Source organism: Perca flavescens, chromosome 17 (assembly GCF_004354835.1).
Source record: "Perca flavescens isolate YP-PL-M2 chromosome 17, PFLA_1.0, whole genome shotgun sequence".
NCBI classification, from domain to species: Eukaryota; Metazoa; Chordata; class Actinopteri; order Perciformes; family Percidae; genus Perca; species Perca flavescens.
In genome coordinates, this window is record NC_041347.1 from 742386 (window position 1) to 756373 (window position 13988).

General features: G+C 42.8%; 1 protein-coding gene across 1 annotated transcript in view; it reads right to left on the minus strand.

Annotated features, from left to right (window-relative positions):
- The window catches only part of ttc7a (tetratricopeptide repeat domain 7A), a 57632-nt gene that overhangs the window by 36118 nt on the left and 7526 nt on the right, over positions 1 to 13988 (minus strand). Inside the window, exons 4-11 of the mRNA XM_028604139.1 lie at positions 11417 to 11547; positions 10597 to 10724; positions 9651 to 9729; positions 9187 to 9356; positions 6719 to 6782; positions 6328 to 6465; positions 4271 to 4354; positions 3097 to 3201 (exon numbers count right to left, since the gene is read on the minus strand). Of these exons, the coding sequence (XP_028459940.1) occupies positions 3097 to 3201; positions 4271 to 4354; positions 6328 to 6465; positions 6719 to 6782; positions 9187 to 9356; positions 9651 to 9729; positions 10597 to 10724; positions 11417 to 11547 (899 nt within the window). The remainder of the gene's footprint in view (positions 1 to 3096; positions 3202 to 4270; positions 4355 to 6327; positions 6466 to 6718; positions 6783 to 9186; positions 9357 to 9650; positions 9730 to 10596; positions 10725 to 11416; positions 11548 to 13988) is intronic.

Here is a 13988-nt window from a genome sequence, read left to right on the forward strand (position 1 = left end):
TAGAGGGGGTAATGCCTTTGACGGCACGCCAGCGCAACAGCGAGCCAACTGCTCTGACACCCTCCCCCTCTTCTTCTTCTTCTTCTTCTTCTTCTTCTTCCTCCCTTCATCCTCCTCCTGTGCTCTCTCTCTGTCTCTTTCTCTGAATCCAGGCCCTTGCGAGTTCAAAGCCTGCACAGAATAGCTAGTCATTTAAACACACGCACGCCTTAGGAGGATTATGGTTTTTTTTTCTCTCCCTTGAATGGTGTAAAAGAAGAACGTGTCACTGTTGTCGGGTGAAAACCTCGCATCTGCAAAACTGCTCTTCAGGAATTTACAAAAGCAGCTTTGCTTTCAGATGGCCAGTCGTGCAGTTTGTAGTGACGTCATAAGTTTGGAGAGGATTTCATTATGCCCTCAGATCCTTTTTTCATCAACATGTATAGGAACTCTCTGAAAACGTGAAAAAATATGAGGACATTGCAATGACGTTTTGGTCTGGTCTGTGGGCTAGTGGGCCACAAAAAAAGAAATGTTCCTGGCTAGATAATAGTTCAGACTGTCCAGTGGAGCTGATCGTGGATAATGGTGGCCCATTTATGTAATGCCCCACTGCACTATGGCCATAGCCTCCCATTGTGATTAAGGCTGTAAGCTCCTTAGTGTCTCCGGCCTGATCTCCAGCCACTGACAGATGTGCTCTCTCCATTCGCTACTGTTAGCTCCTCTTTTCTAATCTCTGACCCCTTTCTCTCTCTCTCTCTCTCTCTCTCTCTCTCTCTCTCTCTGTCTCACTCACTCACACTCGCTCATTCTCTCTCTCCCCCTCCACCCTAAATACCACTGTTGATGTGACTTTCTCCCTCCTGCCCAGATCAGGAACAGCAGGACTATCCAAGCTGGCCGGCTTCACAGTGATGCGTGTATGCCTAAGTGACACCCGTGTCAATCCCGAAACATTAGCGACGCAGTGCTGCTGCTCTGTTATGACTCTCTATGTAGGCCTACACAGTAAATATTCTATAAAGGTGCTGTCCATGTAGTGCAGAATATGATGCTACGGCACCTTTCAACTTATGATCTTAAGAGTGTTCGCTGAAGCTTAGGGGACAGTTGTGACTGAAAATGAACATGCATGGATTGATTGTCTGCTATACTGCGCTCGAATGCAGATTTGTGACATCTCATTAGTTCCAGATGAAGAATGAATCAGACCAGACAAAGATAAGACTTTGCTTTTTTACCTAAGTCAAATGTTCAATGTTTTTCCCTAGGTCAGCTGTTGAAATCACCCACCTACAGCTCATAGCCTACTAATGTTATACACCTTGAACCTATGCCCTCAAATTTGCGGACAGACTTTAGACCTTGATATCTCCACAGTGGCAGAATGATATTTACAATTTAAAATGCATTTGAAACGTCCATCAGTCTGGATACAAGAGGTGTGTGGTGGTTGGAGTCCGGCTGGCTGTGAGTTTCTGTTTTTCTTTTCCTCATGTTTTGCTGTCAGTTTGTGTTGCCTCTGGTTCTCTCTGTGTTCCCCCCTCCCTTCCTGCCTGTGCCAGCCAGCTGATTGCGCACACCTGCTCGCCTCCTCACTACCGCTCTTCCCACCATACACACCTGCCGGCCATCAACTCCAATCAAGCCCAGTATATAAACCCCGGATTGACTCACCACCTTCGCTTGATCGTTGCTCCTGCCTACTTGGTGACACGCGTCTCAAGCTTCTGCAAATTCCCCTGAGTGTTCTTCTGCTTGTATCTTTGTAATCCGTTTTCTGTCTTTTTGTTTCAGCCATTGCCTTCCTCGTCACTCTGCCTCCAGTCAGCTGGCTCCTCCATCCAGTTCCCCCTCACGGTTTCCTGCACCAGCCTGCCTCAGCCCTCGCCTCTCCGCGCTCCAGTACTTCCCCGTCGAGTTCTCAGACCCGGTCTCCCCGTGCCTCTGTTCCCGGTTCCAGCCCCTTGCCTGTGCTCACCTCTCTGGCATCCTCCTCCCCACTCCCCCACTCACTTACCCATTTTCCCTAATAAAGTGATTTGTGCTGAGTTCTGCATTTGGGTCCGTTCTGTCCTAACCGTAACAAGGTGAACCAAAAGACAGACCAACTGACGGACAACATTGCGCTTGTTAGAGCCCTAGAGCTGCTAGCATGGCTAAAAATGAGCAAATGTTAGATAAATGTTTAAAAAAAAAAAAAATTAAAAAAACACAGTCATCATCTCATGACCCAAGGTTTGGAGCCACTGCTTTAAGGGTTAATGCACATGACTTGAGTTGTGAGTAGTTTAAGCAAAGACTGTTAGATTGTTTTGTTTGAAGGATTTACAGAGGGATGAAGAGGTGAAAGTGTCCTTTACAAATTTAAACATTAAAGGTCCCATGGAATGAAAATTTAACTTTATGAGTTTTTTTAACATTAATATGAGTTCCCCCAGCCTGCCTATGGTCCCCCAGTGGCTAGAAATGGTGATAGGTGTAAACCGAGCCCTGGGTATCCTGCTCTTCCTTTGAGAAAATGAAAGCTCAGATGGGCCGATCTGGAATCTTCTCCTTATGAGGTCATAAGGAGCAAGGTTACCGCCCCTTTCTCTGCTTTGCCCGCCCAGAGAATTTGGCCCGCCCATGAGAGAGAAAGAGACATCATGGCTTTGCAACAAGCAAAGTGGCAGTTGGTCAAGGCCACCCCCCCTGTTGACCCCTCAAAATAATCTAGGGACCTCTTTATGGGGATGTAAACATCTGCTACTCTGTATGTACTATATCTCTCAATAGAGGAGTTAGCGGGAGCATCAAAAGCCACCACGTGGCTGAACAGACAGGGAAAACAGCTCCACCTACAGAAAGTCATCCATAGAATATTCAAAGATATCACTGTAACAAATATCCCTGGGAAATGATGAGAAAAAAAACAGCGCTAAAAGCAAAATAAAATGTCCTAATGTCTGTAAATTGTTCAAGCTCACAGACCTGACTCTCAATGGCATGTGTACTGTATGTATTTGAGTCCAGGTGTGTGTGTGTGTGTGTGTGTGTGTGTGTGTGTGTGTGTGTGTGTGTGTGTAATGTGTATTATCTTGTGTATGTGAATGTTTTGTGTGTATTCACCCAGTGAAGTTGACCAATGCAGACTTTAGCAGCCAATAGGGGCAATGAGGGGTCCTCTGGTTTCATCCTGGTACACTCTTTAAATACAGACACAGCACCAATGCCCTGAAAGGAACACACACACACACACACACACACACACACACACACACACACACACGCACACACACACACACACACACACACACACACACACACACACACACACACACACACACACACACACACACACACACACACACACACACACATACAAATGTCACTGACAAATTGTGATTCATGTGCATGCAGCAGCCAGTTACCATGCAGCCACAGATGACATGGATCGCTTTAAGCGAGTGAATCAAACACACATCAACTTTCCTTACACAGCCTTAATAGACTCATTTAGGCACACAGTCACTTAATACATGTAGGTCAATCATTAATGGACCACGTGCACGTGCACATGCGCTCACACACATGCGCTCACACACACACACACACACACACACACACCCGGCTGGCCCTAAATAGAAGCGGATCTGACGACACTGAGGCGGCCCCTTCTCCTTCTAGGGAACTGCCTATTTCTAGATCTCTCCATTGATCTGCAGTGTCATTTTATCCTGCAACCCAGATCAATTTTTCTGTCACACACACACACACACACACACACACACACACTAAGGGAGGAGAGAGAGAGTGAGAGAGCTATTCCAGCTCCTTTTGAGGATTCCCATTTGTGCATTTTTTTAACATGACAACAATATTAATCTTTATTTAGCAGCAAATGGATTCAATAGTATTTCCCAATCTTTATTTTTGCAATAGCAGATGGGAGTTGCCATGAAGGAAATTCTGTACTACGTGGCTTAGACTAATACTGTAGTTACATGCCCTTTTAGTGTACCTTTGTGAATGAATGAATTTACCGGTACTTAAATATTATAATAGAAAAATATATATTCAATATTTGAATTGTCCATATTAAAAAAAACTCAACCCATCTGCTTCTCCAAGCAGCCTGCACACCTATCTGCGAATACTATTTGTTGCATGTCTGGACATGAGGGAGAGGAGGAAGCGCAGCAGTGTACAGGACAGAGGTATGGCAGGAGATGGATGTCGCCTTCGGGTGTGGCATGTTGTGTGTGAGGGGCTGTTGCTGGTATAAAAGGAGAAATGAGCTCACCTTCCCAGCCGCCATGAGTGACAGGCCCAGCTGGTGCCAGAGGTGGAACTCGTTGAAAGAAAACTTCATGGCTCGCTCCAGACACTGCGAGGAGAAATGCAGACACACAAATATGTTCAAGTGATATAATTGATACAAGTGGGAAGCGTAGGTACAGGTTCAGGCACAGTCTGGACAGGTTAACCCAGACTGAGCCAAAAAAATGTATTTACTCAAACTCTCTTAATCCATTACAGGAAACAACTCAGGAAAGCCAGGGTTAGGAACAATACATGTATTCCCTCATTTCCCTTCATTTACATCCCTTAACTGAATGGCCGCTCGACTTCATTTTTCTTGCTTGAAGAAACCGCTCACCACCCACTCAGTGCTGTTTTAGTCCATAATGATGTGATTGATGTGTGTGTGGACGAGCAGAGGATGGCGTGGAGCGCCTCTCAGTCAGATGTCGTCAGTCATGCACTTGTGAGCTTAACCAGGAAAAAAAAGGTCTGCCCAATATTCTGATTCAATAATGTGCACTTATTAGAAAGGCTGCATTTGCTGCTGTCCTGCTCAGCATAGCGAAATGTATTACTGAAAATACTGTGGGTATTTCTTAAACGATGCGATGAGTGAACTAGGCTGAGTATCAACTACAGGAACACTTGTAAAGTCGCTATTATAAAACTGCAACTGTCATTGCTGCTGCTGCATACGTAATACATAATAGTGCTGACCCTTGTTAACCCTACTAAATTAGGCCGACACATAACAATCCCAATTTAACCCCTAGTTAGGGGGTTAATATAATATGCAGAGCTAGGATTTGGACAAATTGACAATTCAATTTGTGGGAAACATGAATGCGTGTACCAAATTGCATGGCAATCCTTCAAGTTCCTGTCAAGATATTTAACTCAACAGCGAAATTCCAACCTCAGGGTGGCGCTAGATAAAAAGTCAAAAGATCACCAAAGTCATTAGGACTCATTTACTGGGCACGTTGAACATCTTTTCATTCATGTCATGGCAATCCATCCAATAGACCAAAAGGGTCGGTCGGGCTGACTGACACTGCCATCCCTGGAGCCATGCTGCCAGCATAGCTAAAACAGTCCCTACCTCGACCAGCTACAGTACTTACACATTAATGCGTCCGTAATATTAATCCAATCCAAAAATGTCAAATCACTGAATTTTTTCCACACAAGCCTCCAACACAACTTTTTCGGAATTATATTCTTACAAAGATGTAAGATGCATACGTGTGTATCCTCCAACTGGAATTTGATATTAGAATCAGAACTTCACCTCATGGAGTGATTGATGACTTCAGTAAGGCTGTAATCAATTAATGGGAATCTTATTCATCACATCAGAGATGGATGGCACTGACCGGCTGACATTCCTAATAAATGGCCCATACTGGCCTCATATATCAGCAAACTGATCCACTGGTCTAAGTGGAACTACCTCAGTTTGTATGAGTGTGTGTGTGTGTGTGTGTGTGTGTGTGTGTGTGTGTGTGTGTGTGTGTGTGTGTGTGTGTGTGTGTGTGTGTGTGTGTGTGTGTGTGTGTGTGTGTGTGTGTGTGTGTGTGTGTGTGTGTGTGTGTGTGTGTGTGTGTGTGTGTGTGTGTGTGTGTGGTACTCCTTATAAGATGACTGATGCTATCTATGAATCAGTCAGACAGGTGGACAATCCTAATTTTAGACAACCCCTCTAACCTCCGCCTCCCCAACTTCCTACACCTGAGGTCAGGTCACATGGGGTACCAGAGTTTGTAGAAAGAAAAAAGAGAAAATAGAGGAGGCATTTGAAATGTGAGCTGTGAGAGAAAAAATGTAGGAGGAAGTAGAAAAAGACACAAAATCCCTTTGCTTAAAGTGATAAGGACATAAATTAAAAAGTTTTGCAAAGGGCAAAGCTCTCACTAACACATCTCATCTCTCACACTTTTGCCCTCCTCCCCTCAGACCTCCATGGAGTGTGTCTCTGTTTGTGTGTGTGCGTGCATGCGTGCGTGTGCGTGTGCGTGTGCGTGTGCGTGTGTGTGTGTGTGTGTGTCACCACACCTCAGAAAGCATGCCGTACTGCCCTCTCCTGGCCATGCCGATGGTGAGCAGGTCATAAACAGAGGTGGCATCCTGCAGGCTGGTCTGACGAACTTCCGCCTGGTCTGGCAGACGACTGATCACCGCCTCACCGCTGGCCTGGACGAACAGAGATGCTGAGTGAGGAACAGGAGGAGGAAGGAGGAAAGAGGAGGAAAACTAAGGAAGGGAAAGGTGGTGATACCGATCAGCGTCAACAGCAGAAAGGTCCTCTGGGAAAGGGAGTATCTGTTCCTTGTATGTATTTTTAAAGCAAAAAGGCTGAGAATGTGGAGTGTAAGGGAACTACTAGAGAAGGCATGTGTGTGTGCGTGTGCGTGTGCGTGTGCGTGTGCGTGTGTGTGTGTCTTACCATGGACTCTGTGATGAGCAGCAGCAACACAGCTTCCTCCACCACGTCCTGAGGACAGAAGCAACTGCCAGGACACAGGAAACAGGAAATAGTACCAATACCAGGAAGTCTACCCCTCACACACACACACACACACACACGCGCAGCTTGTCCTGAGGTCGATTGCCAGATTGCTGGGAGTGTCCAGTTTCTGTCTCACTTGTGGTGATGTAACACAACACGGACCATCCTGGGTGTATCACTACACAGCACCATCTCAGATGTCTCTCACACACACACACACACACACACACACACACACACACACACACACACACACACACACACACACACACACACACACACACACACACGTTAATTTCTTCCATCTCTACCTCTCCCATCCCTCTCATTCATCACTTTCTTTGCTTCTTCTCCCTCTCGACACATTTACCACACACCGTCGTGACCTTTTCAAAAGTGGTAACTGATGACAAAAGCCATGAACAATACTCAAGCTCAGCTATTCCTCAGGGTGAAGGCTCCGGTTCCTCCTTTCCTTCTAATCTCAGACATGGATTTAGATCTTCACTTATGATAGTGTGGGCAGAATTAGTCATGTGGTGGGGACTAAGTATAGTTCGCAGGGCCTGAGCAAGGATCCATCAGGATTGCAGGATCCATGCAAACAGGGAAATGCAGAATATGTTGATGCAGTTTAGTTTGCTGATGCAGATAATAACTTTTTCATGTCAATGTCACCCTTCATGTCATGGTATGTTACAGTGTCTTACTTGACATGATACTGATTGTTTGTTGGACCGTGATTGAAAAATTGCCCTATGCATATTCACAGGTATATTACAGTAGGCGGGTAGTATAGTATGTTTGTTTTCTGCTTCTTCAGATGAGTACAGATAGAGACCACACTGATAAGAGGAGGAGAGGTGTGTGAGATAATTTGGGTGTGCTGGGATTCCTCACATTGAAAGACCCAGTGTAAACTGGTAGCCTACGAGCACTCTCAGGGAAAGTCTGTTACCTGACTTTCCATGTGAAAATGTGTACTTTCACTTTGTAGAGACGTGACTCAGATGCCCGCCTCCCTAATGATGAGTCAGTCTTTAGTACAAAAAACACTTGGACAAACTGCCAAAATGCTACAGTTGTTGAGAGGATAGTATCTTGAACAAAACTGATACCACATTGGCTGAAAGTGCAACTTTGACAAAGGAAATGGACTCCAAGAGATAACTGATGTGGGCACAATGGTGAGTTGACACAAATAAGTAACAAAATATAATCCCAAGAGGCATAACGCTTCTTACATTTTGAACTTGGGTAAAGTAATAGCACTTAGTACACTGCGTTTTGGATCTAGGGTGACCAGATGACAATGGGTGAAATTCGGCATAGGGGAATTGAGGATGGCCGTGGCCTCCAGTAGCAGTGTCAAATTATAGTCAAACATGCAAAAGTCAACTGTCTGTCATAAGAAAAGAAAAAACACAATGACTGTGTTGAATGTAACAGTGATGCCTCCCCTGCGTGCAAAATGCCATATTCTTTCCTGCAGACTTTGCAAAACGCTTAGTTTGGATCTCGTAAGGCAGCAATGATCTACGGGTATTTCCCTCCACACTCCTCCCAGTACCTGCAGTAACATTTTTGCTTTTTGGCTGGATGTTTACCAGGTTTAATATCCCTTTGTACATGTTGTAATTCATCATGGATAATAGGTTGGGTGTAATTGGCTACCAAATTGGGAGAAAGGGGGATCAAATCTGATACAAATTTATGATGGCCCTATGTTCCCACAGCTCCCACATTTGCTTTTTCATAAATTTGTATCAGATTTGATCCCCCTTTCTCCCAAATTGGTAGCCAATTACACCCAACCTATTATCCAGTAGCAATGGACTACAGATGGAATGTAACCATAACCCTAACATAGGGCCTAATTTTAAGAAAAATCTTAGAAATGTGGGAACATAGGGCCTAATTTTCAGTGAAAAAAATCATTCTTAGAAATGTGGGAACATTGGGCTGAGGGATCATTGGGCTGTGGGAACATAGGGCTGTGGGACCATTGGGCTGTGGGAACATAGGGCTGTGGGACCACTGGGCTGTGGGACCACTGGGCTGTGGGACCATTGGGCTGTGGGAACATAGGGCTGTGGGACCACTGGGCTGTGGGACCACTGGGCTGTGGGACCATTGGACTGTGGGAACATAGGGCTGACCCCCTCTACACGGGCTAACAAAAAAAAAAACTACGACAGCCATAATTCATGTAGGCAACGGACATAATCAGTCTAATTGTCAGGACAAACAGGACAGGATTAGGGACAACTGCTTGTAATTCAGGACTGTCCTGAATTTTTTGGGATGCCTGGTCACACTAGTTGGATCGCATGGATAAGAGAATCAAGAGGATTAAGACGGGTAAAGTGGAAACAGTTAGTGACATAGAAATGAAACAAACGAACCCGTCCGTGCTGTAACGTTGCGGGGGTTTAACAGTGGGGTAGATGGCGTCTTTGGAGGCGGCGGCTCCCTCTCTTTGAAGCCAGGCTGAGGGTGGGGGGCCCAGCGGGGGCCAGTAGCTGTCCTCACTGACGGAGCTCAGCAGCACCTCAGCTAGCTTTCTCGCTGCAGACTGAGAAAACCACAATGTATTAACATCCATCCATCCATCCATCTTCGTCCGCTTAAACCAGTATTATCTGTATTAACAGGATACTGTAAATACTGGGTGGATAAGCATAAGCCTACATAAGCATAAGCCTACAGTGTTCAAAGCAGTATTATAATTATTCCATCATATTTTGTAGCTACCAATCTGCAATTGCGCTGGTACACTATAGAATAATTAATGCTTAGCAGATAGCAATACAAACTACAGCAGCTATTTGTGTGTGTGTGTGTGTGTGTGTGTGTGCGTGCATCCCACCTTCTTGAAGCTCTGAGACCCTCGTGACTCCACCACCCTGAGGACCCTGCGCAGCTGGTGAGCACCCTGTGCTAGATGGCTAACACACACACACACACACACACACACACACACACACACACACACACACACACACACACACACACACACACACAAACCCACTGTTAATATCAAACTGTTTACAGTAGGACAGAATGATAAGAGGCTGTGAAAGATAGCTCTGATATTCCGACTGCATACTGCTTCACATACCCAGGGTCAGCTCGCCATATGAACAATAGAGAGACATTTTACAACAACTGGAGCAATACACCCTGTTGGAAGTGTTTATATTATTTTGTCCAACAGATATGGTAGAAAGAAAACACCTCTCTGTTACAGTTCTATGAAAAACTCAACATTACAACCTTCATGAATTGGTGAGTTACTGCTGGACTGCTGTATTAGACTGCATTAGTTTCAGCTATGTACTGGAAACTGGAGTGTATTTGACAGTCCAACGTGTGTTCAAACACTACTTTGCTTTTCTGACACTGACACCTGCTGGTCACAAATTAAAATGCATCTATGCTGCTGAGGTCAAGTGGTGCTTTAAAGCTTTTCCTTGATTTCTTCTCCTACACACTTTCTAAAACAGAAGATAAAAGCCCAAGGTGCCCTCCATTACAGTCAATGTCAGATAAGCCTAGCCTGCAGCCATTAATCAAAGTTCATAACCAGTGAAGCAATGTAAACACAGGTAGATGAATTAGGACTTCCAGTTGGAAATTATAAAAGGCCAACAATCAACAACGTAAAAAAATATCAATTTGAAGACATTATTTTACGACCCTAGGTGATTTCAAGTACTTTTAAAAGAACATGCCAATGGTTTACAGAGCAACTTTGCATAAAAGAAGGCAGACACTGTGTATGTGTTATGTGTATGTAGGGTTGGTGCACTCACCCCCTCTGCAGCAGACAAAGGTAAGCACTTTGTAAGGAAGCCTGTAGGAAGTAGCCCAGGTCGATATCCACAGGTGAAGGAGGCAGACTGGCTTTGGCTAATTTGGTGTGGGGTGTTGTTACTGAAATCTGAAAATACATGCACAACAAAGTGTATTTTCACTGTATTTAAACCTTTAAATTGTTATACATACATACATACAGATATTACAAGTAAATGTCCTACATTCAAAACCATACCCAAGTAAAAGTACAGATGTATTGGCAACAAAAAGTACAGTGTCAATTATGCAGAATGACCCTTATTATTATTATGTTATTGGATCATTAATATAGCTGCATTACAATGTAAGCAGTACTTACATGTTAATAAGGTAAAGCTAATTATAACCACTCTATGTTCTTTTGTGCAGTTTAATCCATAACAATGCATCATATTTCATACACTGATCATATGTTTTAAAATCTTGATCTGAAAAGTAACCAGCAACTATACATAACTGTGAAATATATGAAGCAGAGTATGAAGTCGAATGGAAATATAATAGAAATGGAAATACAAGTAATGCACAAGTACCTAATTAAAGGTACTTAGTTTTACATGACAGATACAGAATCACTAAATATAACTAAATACTACATATTTGTGACGGAAAATGTTGAAAGAACTGTTTTCATTTGTCAGTGATGTCACATGAACACACACACACACACACACACACACACACACACACACACACACACACACACACACACACACACACTCATGAAAGCATGCACACATACTGTATAATGCACGCTCAACACGTTTAAAATTCCACCTTATCGAGCTCCTGCAGGTAGGACAGGGCAGCGTCACAGGCCCTGAGGTAACAGGACAGACTCTCCTCCTCCCTCTCTGACAGACGGACTCGAGACGATGCAGAAACTGTCTGGTGGTCCAGAGACAGACCTGAGACACAAGGAGAGACCGTGGGCACCAATTACACCATTAGACCATTAGACCACAACCTGCTACCATCCAACAACCAACACATGGTGAATTATGGTTTAGCTACTGCATACTGCTGGCTAAGTTAGCAGGGAATACCTGGTGGGCAGGCAATGCAGTGAACGCACGAGATACAGAAAATAATGTACAATATACTTTACAATATGAGAACTATAATTGTCAGTTGATAATTAGGTAAAAGGTTAGAGTCGCATGTAAATGAAGATACTTTGTGTCATTGAAAAGTAAAAGATCAGCGGTCTTTTCTGTATATCTGTGTTTATATACTGCCTAGGGTGTTTAGTGTGTAAATATGTTTTGTTTTATTATTACTATTATTATTACTATTGTTATTACTATTATTATTATTATTATTGTTATAACTAATTCTATTTTTTCTATTTCTTATACTTTATGTATATTTTTTTTCCTATGTCTACTTAATGTGTATTTGTATATTCTGATGACATTTTTTTCTTTTGAGCTGCTGTAGCACAGGAATTTCCCCAGTGTGGGATTAATAAAGTCTATCTTATCTTATCTTCTGAATACTCAAAAAAGGTCAGAATTTGATAAAAGAGTTCCATCTTCAAATAAGTAAGTCACATCACTGACTAATTCTAGTCAGGGGTCCATCTTCTTCTAAACTTGATTATATTCCTAATTATGGGGAAAATAGAAAGAGAATATTGTAAATTTATATTACAATTATTCCAAATATATCTGAACATACGGACAATGTTAGGCTTAAATGACAGCGTAATCATCAAATGCAAAGTGACAAAGAGGACTGCACATACGTCTGTCTCAAAGTTCATAAATGTTCATATAATTTTTAAGATGCTGCTTATGATGTATTACACCCTAGAAAAGATGCACAAATGAACAGTGAAATGGCATTTTTATGTTGTTGTAAGCAAAAGGTTATTTGTTTTGCATGTGACCTTCTCACCGCATTTTGGAAATCCGATGTTCATATTTTATCCCTGTGCATGCCCTGTGATATACAGAGTGTACATGCTAAAATATATATATTGATCTCACACTATTCACTATTGGCAGCCAGGAAATGCATTGCTGTTCACTGGAGAGCGTCTATTCTGCTAGCTCCTTCGCAGTGGTCGATTGAGCTTTCAAATTATTTGACACTTGAAAAGGCTTATTTTATAAAAAAATATTTTAAAACATTTTATACCAATTGCACATTTAAGATTAAATAAATAAATAAAATGAAAAGATTAAAACGCCTGAAGCGCTACATGTCTTTCATGTACTATCCCCATTTCATCAGCATATTGTGCTGTGCAGATGGACGCACTGCTAATGCATGAATACAGAGGAAGAAGTGAGCAGGGCGGACACTGGGTCTGATGTCCGTTAGTGGACTTATTGGTACAAATAAACAGAGCGAGCAGGAACATTTCTAGACCGCAGGAGGCCTGTGATGGACAGCAGCCTCCGGCCAGACGCCAGGCTTAATCAAATAAGCAGAGAGCTGCTGATAGACAAGACATCGTCGTCCAAATATTCACATCTGACTTCATTCCCACAACAATATGGAATATGCACACAAAAAAACCATGGGAAGAAGCTCGGCAACCCCCAAAGGATCTGATCTGTTTTCTTGTGTAGCATGTGAGAGTCAAACACGATCCGCTGCAAATTTCATTTAGTGGATTTCAAAACAATAAACGGAAATCAAACTCTTTCAGTTACTGTAATAAAATTCTCCTCAGTTTCATGTCAGATGTCATTCAGTCATGTCCTTTATTAGGAAACAGAGAGTATAATGACACGATGATGATTATGACCCTAACAAGATTATCCAGAGCTCAAAGGAAGAAGACAGTTGTAATGTTGTAAAGGCTGTGTCGTCTTACTGTTAATTTTGCTGCTATTCAATGAGTAAAAAAAAAAAAAATACAAAATGCTAAAGATTGTATCTGACTGGAAACAAAGCACATTTTTTAAGTGACCCCAAAATAATCTGCTATAACAAAACTTCACACAGCCTGTGAGCATGTGTGACTGTGAGTAACAGTAAATGCTTCCATTACATATGACTCACAATCACATTGGTTGTTAAAACAGCATCTGTATGGAAATCTGTTCCCTGAAGGACTTTACGTTGTTACTTTACTGTGAATCTATCCCATTTTAGATGTTAGGCTAGACTTAGGTGTTGTTACCCTACTTTTCACTACATTTATAGAGGAAGTAGTCCATTCCGATAGATATTTCCTACCTGACAGAATGAGATATCCTACTTTTAATTTCATTTATAGAGGAAGTAGGCCATTCTGGTAGATATTTTCTATCTGACATAATGAGCTAGCCTACTGTTAACTACATTTATAGAGGAAGTAGGGCATTCTGATAAATATTTCCTATCTGAAAGAATG